This window comes from Drosophila willistoni, assembly GCF_018902025.1.
Source record: "Drosophila willistoni isolate 14030-0811.24 chromosome 2L unlocalized genomic scaffold, UCI_dwil_1.1 Seg139, whole genome shotgun sequence".
Taxonomy (NCBI): Eukaryota; Metazoa; Arthropoda; class Insecta; order Diptera; family Drosophilidae; genus Drosophila; species Drosophila willistoni.
In genome coordinates, this window is record NW_025814046.1 from 2,153,238 (window position 1) to 2,166,849 (window position 13,612).

The 13,612-nt window shown below is 37.6% G+C and overlaps 2 protein-coding genes across 2 annotated transcripts; one reads left to right on the forward strand and one right to left on the reverse strand.

The window, feature by feature from the left end:
- The first annotated feature begins 8,477 nt into the window (after nt 1-8,477).
- LOC6638172 (vacuolar protein sorting-associated protein 51 homolog) lies at nt 8,478-11,045 on the forward strand. The gene is made up of 6 exons (XM_002061417.4): nt 8,478-8,604; nt 8,668-9,419; nt 9,481-10,117; nt 10,173-10,697; nt 10,758-10,870; nt 10,934-11,045. The coding sequence occupies exons 1-6, from the start codon at nt 8,527-8,529 to the stop codon at nt 11,040-11,042; spliced, it is 2,214 nt and encodes a 737-aa protein (XP_002061453.1). The 5' UTR covers nt 8,478-8,526; the 3' UTR covers nt 11,043-11,045.
- A 33-nt stretch (nt 11,046-11,078) lies between these two features.
- LOC6638245 (transcription factor grauzone) lies at nt 11,079-13,496 on the reverse strand. The gene is made up of 5 exons (XM_002061416.4): nt 13,142-13,496; nt 12,311-13,089; nt 12,031-12,225; nt 11,572-11,965; nt 11,079-11,518 (listed from the first exon to the last, which is right to left on the reverse strand). Exons 1-5 carry the CDS (start codon nt 13,256-13,258, stop codon nt 11,180-11,182), a joined length of 1,824 nt encoding a protein of 607 aa, XP_002061452.1. The 5' UTR covers nt 13,259-13,496; the 3' UTR covers nt 11,079-11,179.
- Between the last annotated feature and the right edge of the window lie 116 nt (nt 13,497-13,612).

Here is a 13,612-nt window from a genome sequence, read left to right on the forward strand (position 1 = left end):
AATTAAACTCAGCCCCAAACATGCTTCAAAAATCGTTAAAAAGAAGTTTAGCTAATCAAAAATTATGCTTTAAGATTCATAACGGTTTGATATCTGGTTAAATGTCTAACGATTACTTCTGATTCAAGTCAAAATTTAAAATATCCAACAGGAAGAAAGGACAGTTATGTTTTTAAACAAATCTGGATCAACGCAATAAATTTTAGACAAAAAATTTACCCGAAAGTTTCCCAAAATTTAGTTTATCGTATTCAAACTATTTTAGTTATTAAAGGTAGACTCAGAAAAGGATAATTAATAAGTTCCAAAAAATGTATAAAGTCACATCTTATTGATCACAGGATCAAAAAGTTGAGTTACTTAATATACAGTGACTCAACTTTTTGTCTTACAATTAGCAAAGATAATAATAGTTTTAAGCCTTATGATACAAAAAGGGCAATAAAGTTTGAAAAATATGTGATGAATATGTGTGAATTTCATTATTTTCTATAATAAGTGGTAAATTAAAATGGAAATTCGTAACATTTAGAGTTACTCTATTTATAAATTGTTACAAAACTATCAGCAGTACTGGAATCTCTGTTCGAATATTTATTTAAGACATAAACAATAATATGACCTTAAATTTATTGTTAATGTAATTGTGCACACATTGTGTTATATAGAGATATATTTATATAGAGTATAATATATAGTTGGACCTCGATTATCCGGCCAAACATTAACCGGGCACCCCTATTGTCCGGGATAAAGTTGAATTTGTGTCATTCTAAAATAGTTAGCGTTAATAGTGTGTACATATTACATATTTGTATGGCCAGTGTGTTTAAATATATGTTTGTATGTACATATAAAATTTCAAGTACGAAATACGGGGAAATTTTGCTGTCGATTTACCGGGTTTTTCGATTTTCCGTGATAGCTCTGGTACCGACCGTCCCGGATAATCGAGGTCCAACTGTAGATATGTATAGTGTAGTTAAACTATCTTTTAGTTCCACTATATCAAAGAATAGAAACCTTATTGAAGCTATAGATTTTTCGAAAAAATTCGAACCTCTTTTACCAATAGTTCTGATAAAGGTTTGTATAAGCATATAGAAGAAAAAACAATAAAAAGAATACAATTTTTTTTTGGGTTTATTATTGTTTTTTTTTTTTGTATTTTGAATATTTTATCAACTGAAACTAGTAAATTTCCATTCCAGTTTCCAGTTAATATTATTAATAATTAAAATATCTTCTGTTTATTTTAAATATTATTCATAAGCTTGGCTTACCCTGCGTATACTTTATTTATGGAAGAACCCTTTATTGAATTGAATTGTAAAAAAAAAAAAACAAAATACCTAAAATCAGTGACCTAAAAACCGACATCTGCGAATCGATTAAGTTGGGTAAACAAAATAGATAAACTAAAATTCAGAAAAATGTGCAACTATAAGAATGAAGTGTAATCAGTCGGATTATCTCATAAAAGGATGATAATCCGACTGATTACATCTCATAAAAGGATGATTAGAATATGGTAGAAAGAGTTGACATTTTGTTTGATTTTATATTGTTGATTTTAGATCATTTTAGGATGAAATGTATCTTTAAGAACGTTGCCCAAAATATAAAACTTTCTACAATAAATGGCCAACTACGCCCATGCAAATTTGATAACCCACTTTTAGAGCATCTCTCAAAAGTATGCCATAAAATCGAGGACAGCAACGAGCGTACACAAAAGAAGGACATGACAACAGCATTTTCGAGGCAATGGCAATCCAATTCCTATTTTTCGTCAAGAGTCGATAATTTATGGTACATGGGGGAGGTCGATGAGCATTAAATAGACACCCCTAAAATAATATATACCCATGAACACACACACACACAATTGCCCTTTTAGCGATGTGTGTGAGTGAGTGAGTGAGCCAGTGAATCCTTTTCTAATTTTAAACCATAAAAGCTTTCCCATTTCATTTCACTGCACACCAAATGCCATACAAATTTCTGTAATAGAAATATATGTATGTATGTTTATTTGTCTAAATATAGTGGTTAATGCTTATTGTCTGCGGTTTTAGCTTGATTTCAAATTTGATTTAGTCAAAACAGACCGCAGATTGTAATTAATTGAATTTCCATGCATGAGAGAGAGAGAGAGAGAGAGAGAGAGGGAGGGAGGGTGAGGTAGACTGTTAATTGCATATATGCAAATTTTAGCCACAGATATCAAATGTTAATTCAGTAAAACAACTAAAAACCACAATAGAAACTAATGCAGGATTCAACCAAAAAAGGACTTTTGCCATTTACTATATTAACCTGAGACAAATGAACAGGAGCAATTTATGGTGGGAGGGAGGGGGGAGGAGGGGAGTAGAAGAACTTTTGTTTGTTTTTGCACTACGTGCGCGAGACCCTAAAAGATTGTCACTTGAATATTCCATGCGTGATCGATGCGCAGAGCTTTTCATTTTTACTTGAATTGAATTTACTATATATAGAGAGAAAGTCAACTTCATCTTTTGCCTCACTCTCTCTCTCTCCATCAATTCCCCAATCTACCTATCTCACACTCTCTCTCTCTCTCTCTCTCTGTGTGTCTTTTTGCTGTCTCTATCTCTTGGGCAAAATTAATGTCAATTTTTATGCTTGATTTATGGCTTGGCATTTTGGTTGAGGGCTTTGTGTCATGGTCGTGCCCTGTGCGCTATGTTGGCTTCATTTGAATTCAATTGCAGCAGCTAAAAGATTCGACTCTGATTTTGTCGCACCAATCTAAAAATACAAGTATATATATATATATGACCGAAAGAAAGGAAAGAGTGTCTGAAGAGCACGTGACCCGGTAACCTCAAAAAAAAAACACAAAAAACAAAAAGAAGACAAGCCAAAAGGAAAGTGACTTGACTTGACTTGCCACGCCTCCGCATTCGTCTCCTTCTCCTCTGTGCCCATCGCACCTTGTCGTCTTCAAACACAGCTGCCAAAGGGCAATAAAAAATTGTCACAGCAAACAGAAAGAATGGAAAAACTGATACAGAGATGGAAACGGAAAATACCCAAAAAGTGGGTGAGGCCACCACTGCTACCGGCTTCTGTCCTGACACAGTTTTAAGTGTGGGCTTTAAGTGCTCTAGCATTTTGCTGCTGCATTTGCATCATAAAACTGGCAAACCTATATGATGCATATCCGTTTCCCATTCACCATGAACACCTGCGGCTGTCGCTGCCACCACACATCCACCACATCCACATTCGCTGACGATGACTCCTGTGGAGAGCGGGAGTGGGGACGAAGTAGGTGGCTTAATGCCGGAAACACTTTGCGTGCAGATTTATGGCCAAGTCTAAAAAACAACGGTGGCTAAAATTCTGAGAGCTCAGCGTTTTTAATGCATTTAAATTGCATTTCCCCAGCTGATAAAACTGTCGGCATGTGAACCTAATTATCCCAAAAACTTCAAAAAACAACTTTTGCCCCAAGAAACACACTGAAAATTTAGCAAAACAAAATGAAAAACACAAAAAATACAAACACGTACGTGAATTTAATCCAAGAAAGAATTTAAGAAGAACAATCCGGTTTCAGTTGCAGTAAATCGGAAAGTTTAGTCTTACTGCCTTAAGATCACCTCAAGGTTTCCTTAAACTAGCCTTAGGGACGCTATGCGATGTCCTTATCGAAAGAATATAAAAATTCAATTAAAGTTTGTTCAAATGTTTTATTATATGGTTTTTGTTGTTGCTGGTGATGGTTGTTGTTGGCTGATTTTAATGTAATTGCCGGTAATTTAGTTTTGTTCCTAAATTTAATTGTAATTTAAAATTATTTTTTATTGGGAGAATGGGTGTGTAGAATGGGTATATTTAGACAGGTCAAAATATGCCTATACTTATGTGGCACTGAAAGAACAATCTTAAGTAATAGAAGAGAAGAAACAAACACGTAGTGTCAGATCATTTTAGTAAAAGGAGAGAGAGAGAGCAGAACAGAGAGCAGGGCATAGGATCATTATATAAGATGGGAAAGAATTGTTAAAGTGGTCATACATCATTAGTGGAGAAACTGTCAACTGAGTCCCACGTCAAGGTCCATAAGTAGTCTAGTGTTATATTTATAAGTACATAAAATCTTAACATTATATTAAACTCGATTGTCATCAAACAATTAACATCTTAATAAATAAATAAACATAGTAACGATCATAAAATCGACACTATATGTATATGAATCTATATACATACATACTTATAATAGAAATCTATTTACCATTTATATTTTGTAACATAATGAAACTATAAAAGTTTTAAACACATAATTTGGCTACAGTCATATTTTAGTTAAATTTGCAGTAATTTGTCTGGTGTCTTTTTTTATACTGTCCTTTTCTTATTATTATTTTTAAATATCTTCATTTAGGATACAATTTGGGAACTTCATTTCATAAAAATATATTGATACTTCCATTTGTCGTCAACAAACAAAATCTGCGGGCGTTCTAAGCATGCATACCAAATTTTCTGTCTCTTCCTAGAAAAGTCTTTAAGAAAATTGGTTTTATTTAATTTGAAGAGGTGAAAATGGGCGTGGCAAAAATTTGAAATAAACTCGATCACTTTACATACTACACGAGTCTACATACCAAATCTGGTGGCTCTATCTCTTATAGTCTCCGAGATCTAGGTGTTCAAACAGACGGACAGATAGACGGACGTGGCTAGAATGACTCGGCTGTTGATGCTGATCAAGAATATATATATACTTTATGGGGAAAGCTTCGGAAAAACTGCCTGTTACATACATTTTAGCGTCTTTAATATACCATTTCATCATATGGGTGCATGATATAAAAATCGACAAAATATTTTGACCTATTTATAAATAGAGTATATTTATAAATAAATAGTGCTGTCTCTTTTTTGATTTTCTTTCAATTTTTCAATCAATTTCTAATGACAATTTTAAATTTCTTTAATACTACTAAAATCATATTTTTTCATGTATATAATTGGCAATTTCTAATACTGCTTAAATGTTAGGTGTTTTGAAATGGTCAGCTAAATAAGCCAAAAGAGATGTCTATCTCTATCTCAAATCGTCTAATTTGCGATAGTTAGCTAAATGAAAATGATTGATGATCAATTGCTAGAAGTTGAGTGTACATTATTTCAAAGAAGACGAAAAATAGTGGTACAAAAATTTAAAAATGATTTGTTTTATTAAAATTAAGACCAACCTTAACTGTTTTAGCCATGTAATCCTAGATTGGATGTGATAAATCATCCTAAACTATTCAACTTTACATTCAAAATGAAGTAAATAAGTCGTCTCGCCGACAGCATACACCAGGCGACAAAAATATTTGCAATTTCGAAAATGTCTATTAAATTCGCCTAATTGATTCTATAGGGAAAGAAGGCGTGGCAAAAATCTTAAATATCAATAATCTGCACGCATACTAAAAAAAAGTCAAAATTTACGCTTATACTAAGCCAGTACACTTTCCAAATTTGGTGGTTCTAGTTTTGTTAGTTTTTGAGAAAATCAGTTTTGTTTAGTTCGCGGGGGCGCAAGCGGGCGTGGCAATAAACTTGAACATCGTAGGTATTATAGGAGTCCAAGTACCAAACTATTATGATGACCTTAAGGCCTAAAGTAATCTTAAAACGACCTTTAAAACTGTAGTAGCTCAAAAATATTTTTCATAAATTTGTAGCACAGTGTAATTTAATATATTTTGTGACACATTTAATTTTATGATTTATAATCGGGGTTTACACACTCACAGACACACACACACACACTTACACACTTAGACAGAATACTTATCAATTTTATTGATAAGCTCGAAATGTAAACAAAATTTAAATCTGTTGGCAAGATGAGTTTAATGTCAGTTGTGAAATATTTCTTGAGACAATAAGAAGATGAAATTTATTGTGCTAACTGCATTGATGCTGCTAATGGCAATTTGGACAGCGGCGGCAGCAGGTGAGAAAATTAAACTTTTCAAATTAATTATTGATTTCAATCACTGAAATTCAATTATTTTCAGACTGTGTGACAGATCCGGAATCGATGTTGTGCGTCTTGGATCCTGATAATGGCAAATAGATTGTTTCAAATGATGAATAAACTGATCTCACAGAGATTTGCCAATGGAAATGAAAGTGGAAACAGCTAAGGCTAATCAGACTCATTTTCTGTGAGGTGGGAGGGGGGAGAGGATTGGGGCCACTTGTGTGTGGAGTGTGGCTTGAAGTTATGCCTGTTTGAGTGTGTGTGTGTGTGTGTGTGTGTGTGTGTTGGTGTGTACTTATGCTCTTGACTCTTGTTTGCTTTTCATTTGCTGTCCACTCACGCAGCAGTTGTTCGCTTTCTCTCTGGCCACTTGGCCAGTAATCTCTGTCAGAGAAACCTCCCCGCAGCCAACAATCCTCGCTTCCTGCACATAATCCGTTTAAAATGAGCACTGGCTATGTGCTCCAATTTACGCTGCTCCTGTCAGCTAAGTGCAGAGAAATTAATTTAACGACTTGGCGCAATTCAAAATGAAAAAAAAAACTGCAGCAATACAAGATGGTTGAGCTTTAGAAGGACCTCATTCCTCCTCATTCCTGTTGCGCGCGCAGTGAGAGGTGGGTGGAGGAGGGATGGTAAGGTGAAACGACAATAGCAACTTGACCTTGACACATTCGACGTTTCACGCTTGTCCTCGCCATGTTCTTATTGTTGCTGTTGTTGTTGTAGTTGTCGTCGACGTCTCGAATTTTATTTTTCGACTTTCACTGTAAGCTTACGTAAATTCAATTTTCAGTTTGATGAAAGCAAAGTTGGCTTAGTCCATGCGTGGGTGTGCGGCGCCTGCAGGTATGCAATACCTTTTACCAAACATCCGAGACGAGGGCCGTGTGATTTGCACAATCTGCACACAACTTGAAATTAAATTCGGCCCAGAAGCGGCTCAGGCTTAACTTTTTTTTTCGTCTCTACTTTTTTTTCGGCTGCTTCTTTTCTCTTGCGAAAGGTCAAAATGTTAATGTTTTTGAAATGAGCCAACAAAACGAGAGGCGACGACGACGACGATGAAGAAGAAGAAGATGTAGAAGCAAGACAAGAGTCAAGACATAAAACTGAAGGGAAACTTTTACTTTTTTTCTTTTGCACCCTCAAGGCAAAATGGAAGTGGGAAAACTTGTCCATGTTCATTCATCTCAGAACATGGTCGCCAGGAGGCAGAAATGTATGTATAAAAATAAAAGTAGGTAGATATATATTTGTATGTTGTGTAGATGAGCCTACAAGTGGGCATGGCCTAATGTGATTTAGCCACACGTAACTCAGGACATAACAGACACACACAGAGAAGTCGCCATGCCATGCCTTGTCTCAGCCAAAAACTGACATTGTTGGTGGTGTTAGGAGAGGGTGTTGGGTGGGTTGTTGGTTGTATTTTGTCTGTTTTGAACAAGATGCCCCAATGAAGTTGATTACTTTATGGCTGAGTGGTTTATTTTATGCTTTAGACACTTGAGTACCAATTGCAATTGTTTATATATCAATTATGACAGCATCTCTGTCAAACAATATATGCAAATATTTTAATTAGTCATCGGTATACACAGGGATAGCATATGTATATTGCAATTTACCACCTATTCTAGTGGAAATAATGTACTAGGAAAACTAATTTATTACAGAGAAATTCCTGAGACCAATGAGAGCAACTAATTTGCACCTAATTTATAGTCAGGATATAGTTTATAGTGTAAAGTTGAAAACTTTTCACATATAAGGTTCTTTTAAACTTGCCATATATTTATATAATACAAGCAGAATAACTTTTTTTAGTAAAAACAGAAAGACCAATATCCAAACACTATCTTAATAATATGGTATTTCATTTAATTCGATTTCAAATCTTGCTAATTAAGTTGAAGAAAACTTCAAAAGTTTAAAATTTAATTACTTGAGGTAAGAAAATTTCAAAAACTGACTTTATATTTTCAATTTTAACATTTAAAAAGTGTTAAAATGTGTTTTAAATCTACTTGGATTCAATGAATTGAAAAATAATTATTTGATCAAATTTTGTCCGTTCGGGTGAACGGGTGAATTTGAATGAGCCGCTCAAAATATCGTCATAGCTCCAAATAATCGATATTTTTCGGTTATCGAGTTAGCATCATCTGTATGAGTTGGCATGCGATGTTCGATTTGGTGGTTGCAAGCGTGTTCGGAGTGGTTCGATGTTGGTTGCTGTGGTCGCTTGCGGGGAGGCAAATAATTGTAAATAATAATAATTAAAAAAAAGGAAACAATAACAAGAAAAATAAGCAAAGTAAGAAAAAAAAGGTGGAAAACAATGGGCCACACCCTTCATAAAAATGAATAACAATGACAGCCCACGCATAAATCTGCATAAAAAAACAACATTAATACGCCTAGTTGATTTGTTTTTGTTTTGTAATTTTAGCCCGTTTAAACAATAAGTATACGCAACGTAAAATCTAAAGGAACGCAAAATGGCAGACACTGCGAATCCCTTTGACATGGACACTTCCGGCTTTGATGCTGAAAAGTATCTGGAGAAACTGCTAAAGGTACAAATCGGAGCTCTACTTTTCCATGGAGAACTAATTTCTTGTAATCTTTATATACTTTAGGACTGCTCTCTGCGAGAAATCATGGATACCGAGGCAGCTGTGGTCAAGGATACACAAACCCTGCATTCGGATATGCAAACGCTGGTCTATGAGAATTACAACAAATTCATTTCGGCCACGGACACCATACGGAAGATGAAGAATGACTTTAAGCAGATGGAATCGGATGTTAATCTGCTCATGAACAAGATGCAGTCCATCACCAGCTTCAGTGAACAGATAACCGGCACTTTACAGGGCACAAGATCACAATTATGTCGCCTATCCGAAAAGCATTCGCTTCTTAAGCGACTGCAATTTCTTTCCACTCTACCGGCCAAATTGAAATCTTTGATTGAAGAGCAAAACTATGCCCAGGCTGTGCAGGATTACCTGCATGCCCAGAAGGTATTCGCACAATATGGAAGACAACCTTCATTCGATGGCATTAAGCGGGAATGTGATCAAATCATGGGAGATTTAAAGGACAAACTGCGTCGTGACTTCCAGAGAGCTGGCAATACGGCACAATCTTTGACAGAAATCGGGGAATTGCTACTCCAATTGGACGAGAAGACATCGGATTTGGCCAGCGAAATGCTGACGTGTGCTGGCAAACGTTTGCACGAGCAGATTGTCATGTTGCAGGATCAGACAGAACGCGATATGCTGGAATTTGTGGACATGGGCATCGATGGTTTCCTCAATGACCTGGCCCTGGTGGTTACCTCCTATTTTGATATGTTTGTGGCCAAGCATTACGAACAGGAACGGTAAGCTTATACATAGATTAAGAAGTGAATTAGAGTTACTCACTTTTCGAAACTATTTCAGCGATGACTTCCAGGAGAATGCCTTGAATGAGTTAAATATCTTTCTAAATCAAAACATCGACAAGTACTTAAATCTGGTTCAGGATCGTGTGGAATCTGACATTGGCTATGGTGACACTCAGGTCATGTTGCGTGCCCTGGATCGTTTGCATCGTCGTCTCCAGGCCATGCGTAACATATGCCGCGGTCTGGAGGTCCAAAAGAACACGGTGGACATTATCATTGGGGCAGCACATCAACTGTGCGATGCCCATTCGAAGAATCTCAGGGATCACTTTGCCGACAGTCTCAGTTCAGTGCGTTTGTCTCTCGTCTCGGCTAAGAGTGATGCTGCTACTGGACTGAATCTATCGGAATTGATAGGCAATCTATATGTATCCATGGTGGAAAAGATCAAGGGTGTGCTGCAAGATTTGCTAATCTTTCTACGCACCGATTGGTCCTTTAACATCAAGGCTGAGCACAGAGGAGCACTCTGTGTGGAGGGTATAAGGGAGAATCTTCTGATTGGCTTCCTGCGTCACATTTCCAAAGTTATGTGCGGCTTTGCCAATGCCTCAAGCTCTAGTCCACCTAATTTGCTATTGGTTCTCTCGAAAACTTGCCTAGAACTAGAGCAGCAAGGCGTCCACATCCTGGTAAGAATAAAAATCCACAATGTGTAATCTAATCCCAAGTAAACTCATTTCCTAGATTGCTCTGGTCGATGACCTCTATGAGATTGACTCAGAGAACAGTGCCACCTTGACCCATGAGACGGAAATCTGTGCCGAGATGCGTGAGACAGCCCAATCCCTATTAGATGCCTATGTACGACAGCAGGGCACAAATATCTCCCAAATGCTACGCAAAAGTGTGGAAACTCGTGACTGGTTGAATTGCCTAGAGCCGCGTTCGGTGCGTGCCGTGATGAAGCGAGTGGTCGAGGAATTGGGTGGCATCGAAACGGTGGTGGCCAGCCTCTATGAGAGTTCGGGCAATGCTGGTGGTTTTCGCACCACTGCCAGCAGTGATTCCAGTCGCAAAACTTACTTTAGCAATTTCACTGCCTCCAAACCACAATATCGTTCAAATTGGTCCAACTATACACCATCACAATTGGAATCCAGCTATGTGAGCAATATTCATCGCTTATTCTCCGAACGTGTGGATATTTTCACTTCTGTGGAATTTACCAAGGCTTCCATTGTCATGGGCATCATCAAAATTGGCCTTAAAGTATGACACAAAACTCCAGTCTAGTCCTCTTGTAATCCTTTTTTTCTCAATCCCTTTCAGACCTTGTTGGAGTGCGTCCGTTTGCGTACATTTAGTAAATTTGGTCTACAACAGATTCAAGTGGATGCCCACTATCTGCAAATGAATTTGTGGCGCTTTGTCAGCGATGAAAAGTAAGTAGCGCAAAGAATTTGCTTCCATTTGCATTACAATTCATTTCGTTTTTCGTTTTGTAGCCTGGTAAACTTTTTGCTAGATGAAATTCTGGGCTCAGCTGTTCATCGTTGTTTGGAATCTGTACTTATGGAACCAAATGCCGTGGAAATTATATGCGAACGTGGTTAGTATTTTTCTTTTTCCACTCTATATGACTCCAAAGACTTGAAAACATTCCAATTTCTGTTTAATCTTTATGCTAGCCTAAGGAAACTTAATAAAAAACAAAAAAAAAAAAAATTGATTATAGATTATTTGCATTCGCATCACACTGCCTCCTGAGAACTAAGACAGATTGTAAATTCCAAATCCTCAGCCTTTAAGGGTTCACCACCATCCAAGGTTTCAATCTCACTGATTGTCCTGCTGGTGGTTGTTACAAGAATATTTTGAGTTTCTCCCTCACCACCTTCAATGGTTATAATGCTAGTGCTACTGGTGGCACTTGGAGTATTGTTAGTCGCAGTCGATGACATTCGCTTCTCTGAACGGGCTTTGCGTGCCTCTTCAAACTCCTTGGGATGACATTTCTTACGATGCGAATGTTTGTTGGCATTCGAATTAAAGGTCTTCGGACAATGTGGACATTGGTAGAGGACTTCACCCTGCAGAGAGATAAATGTTAGGCTACTCCAAGTATATTGAAGGTTTCACTTACCGTATGCATGGTCATGTGCTCTTTAAGGGTTATCGCTTTCTTGAATGCCTTATTGCAGACACTACATTCGTGTTTGCGATCCAACATATGCACATAACGCTGATGACTGAGCATGGCACTTCGATTGGGTGATACCTTGCCACAAATGTTGCAGGTGCATTCCTCATATGAACTCTGATGCCTGCGTATGTGTTTCCTTAGGCTATATTTATTCTTATGCCATGAGCCGCATATATCACACTGAACCTTGGGCTCAGTAATTCCAGCATGCTCCAATTGATGACGCTGAAAGGCAGCACGTCCGCGTATAACCTGAGCACAAATATCGCACATGGTTCCATAATTGCCATGAACCATTTTCACATGTGAACTCAATAAAGAGATGTTTGGAAAACTAGAAAATTAACAAAACTCCAGTTTTAGTTATGGGTAAAGTCGAGTGGGAACATCAATACCTACCGCCTTTCGCATATATCGCATGGAACATTTCTTTCTTTGTGTATAATACGATGCTGATCCAATAAATACTGCTTGGTATAACGTTTGGGACAATTCTCGCATACAAAGGTCTTTTCTTCATCAGGCTGATGCTTCAATAGCTCATGATTCCTCAGACATTGCTTGTCAGCAAAACTCTTGCCACACTCTTGACACCTGGAAGAAGACAATTGGATTAGACGATAGGACAAATGCATGGATCAAGCAAATATCAAATTGTGGTAATCACTTTACCACTCACTTAAATTTATCCGGATTGGCATGACGATCAATGTGATCGGTGAGAAAAGAACGTTTATAGAATTTTTTATTACAACAAATGGCATAGCCTTTTTTATGATGCGCCTGTTGCATATGCTTGCAGAGCTTTAAGAATGTTTCCTGTCCCTCGTGACATATATCGCAGGTGAGACGCATGTGAGCGGCTATTTTTTGATCGATTTCCTTCATGGCATTCTTATAGTTTTTGTAACGTTTCTCTTTGGGTGCAGTTTCTTCCTCCACCTCGACTGCCACCTTTCGAGTGCGGCCACGTTTCTTGGCAGGAGCTACATTGGGAGATTTCTTTGTGGTGGCAGCTTCTGCTTTGCTCTTGGCAATGGATCTTGTTTCACGACGCTGTTCCGACTGCTCTATAATCATAGGCACATCTTTAAAGTCCAAAATGTCCGTTTCCGTGGGGTCTGGGTCTTCAGTTATATCTGTTTGCTTTAACACGTCATTGAGAAACTGTTCATTGCTGAAGGAATCGTCATTGCCACAGTCCTCGTAGTCAGTATTTTGAAAGAAGAAATCATCATTGTCATCCACCACATGTTGACCACCACCGCCATCCGTTCCTGATTCTGTATCGATTTCGTTCAAACTGGTGCTATTGGGTTTCAGTTCATTTTTGAATGAGAATCTTTCAGTCAGCAGACGATGAGCCTTCTCCACAGTGGCATAGAACTCATGAAAGTCATTTACACGCCTCCAACAGCTCACACAGATGACCGTGGAAATTGGGTCATCACACTTTGGCTGAAATGGACATGGCAATGCATTTGGAGAATCAGAAATTCATTCAACTCACCTCGAACCAAAAGTATTTGGCCAAAATCGAGGCCACATTTATTGACTGGCCCGCGCTATCGAATATATGTATAATGTCTTCATCGCTGGCAGTGTTGAGACACAAGCGACAAATCATTTTTGTCTCCCCGGGCCGCCACGGGTCAATGCCAATAAATGTATCAATATTTTAGTCAGTATTTGTCGGGAGGCCCATTGAGGCTTCAGCTGATCTCAATGCTTGAGCGACCTGCAGAGTTTGTGGGTAATCCTTTTTTCAATACTGCAGGCGTTTACTTGTTGCGTTTTTGGCTCAAAAACAATAACAAAAAAACAAAACAATTGCAAAATTCCAGCACCGTTTTTCGGCAACAACAAATCACACGTGTTTATCGATAACAGTATCTAGGCGTGCCTATCGACTTAAAGACAATCTGGCAGCACCATTAAGTGGCATCACTTTGGCGGCATTTTTAAGTCACAAAAATTAAAC

What these genes read in the sequence shown, in the direction of transcription:
- LOC6638172 (XM_002061417.4), top strand. Translation starts at nt 8,527, where the DNA reads ATGGCAGACACTGCGAATCCCTTTGACATGGACACTTCCGGCTTTGAT. An exon ending in AAGCATTACGAACAGGAACG is followed by an intron (nt 9,420 to 9,480) that starts GTAAGCTTATAC and finishes AAACTATTTCAG; the next exon opens with CGATGACTTCCAGGAGAATG. An exon ending in TCATCAAAATTGGCCTTAAA is followed by an intron (nt 10,698 to 10,757) that starts GTATGACACAAA and finishes AATCCCTTTCAG; the next exon opens with ACCTTGTTGGAGTGCGTCCG.
- LOC6638245 (XM_002061416.4), bottom strand. Translation starts at nt 13,258, where the DNA reads ATGATTTGTCGCTTGTGTCTCAACACTGCCAGCGATGAAGACATTATA. An exon ending in CCAAATACTTTTGGTTCGAG is followed by an intron (nt 13,090 to 13,141) that starts GTGAGTTGAATG and finishes TGTCCATTTCAG; the next exon opens with CCAAAGTGTGATGACCCAAT. An exon ending in TGCGATATATGCGAAAGGCG is followed by an intron (nt 11,966 to 12,030) that starts GTAGGTATTGAT and finishes TTAATTTTCTAG; the next exon opens with TTTTCCAAACATCTCTTTAT.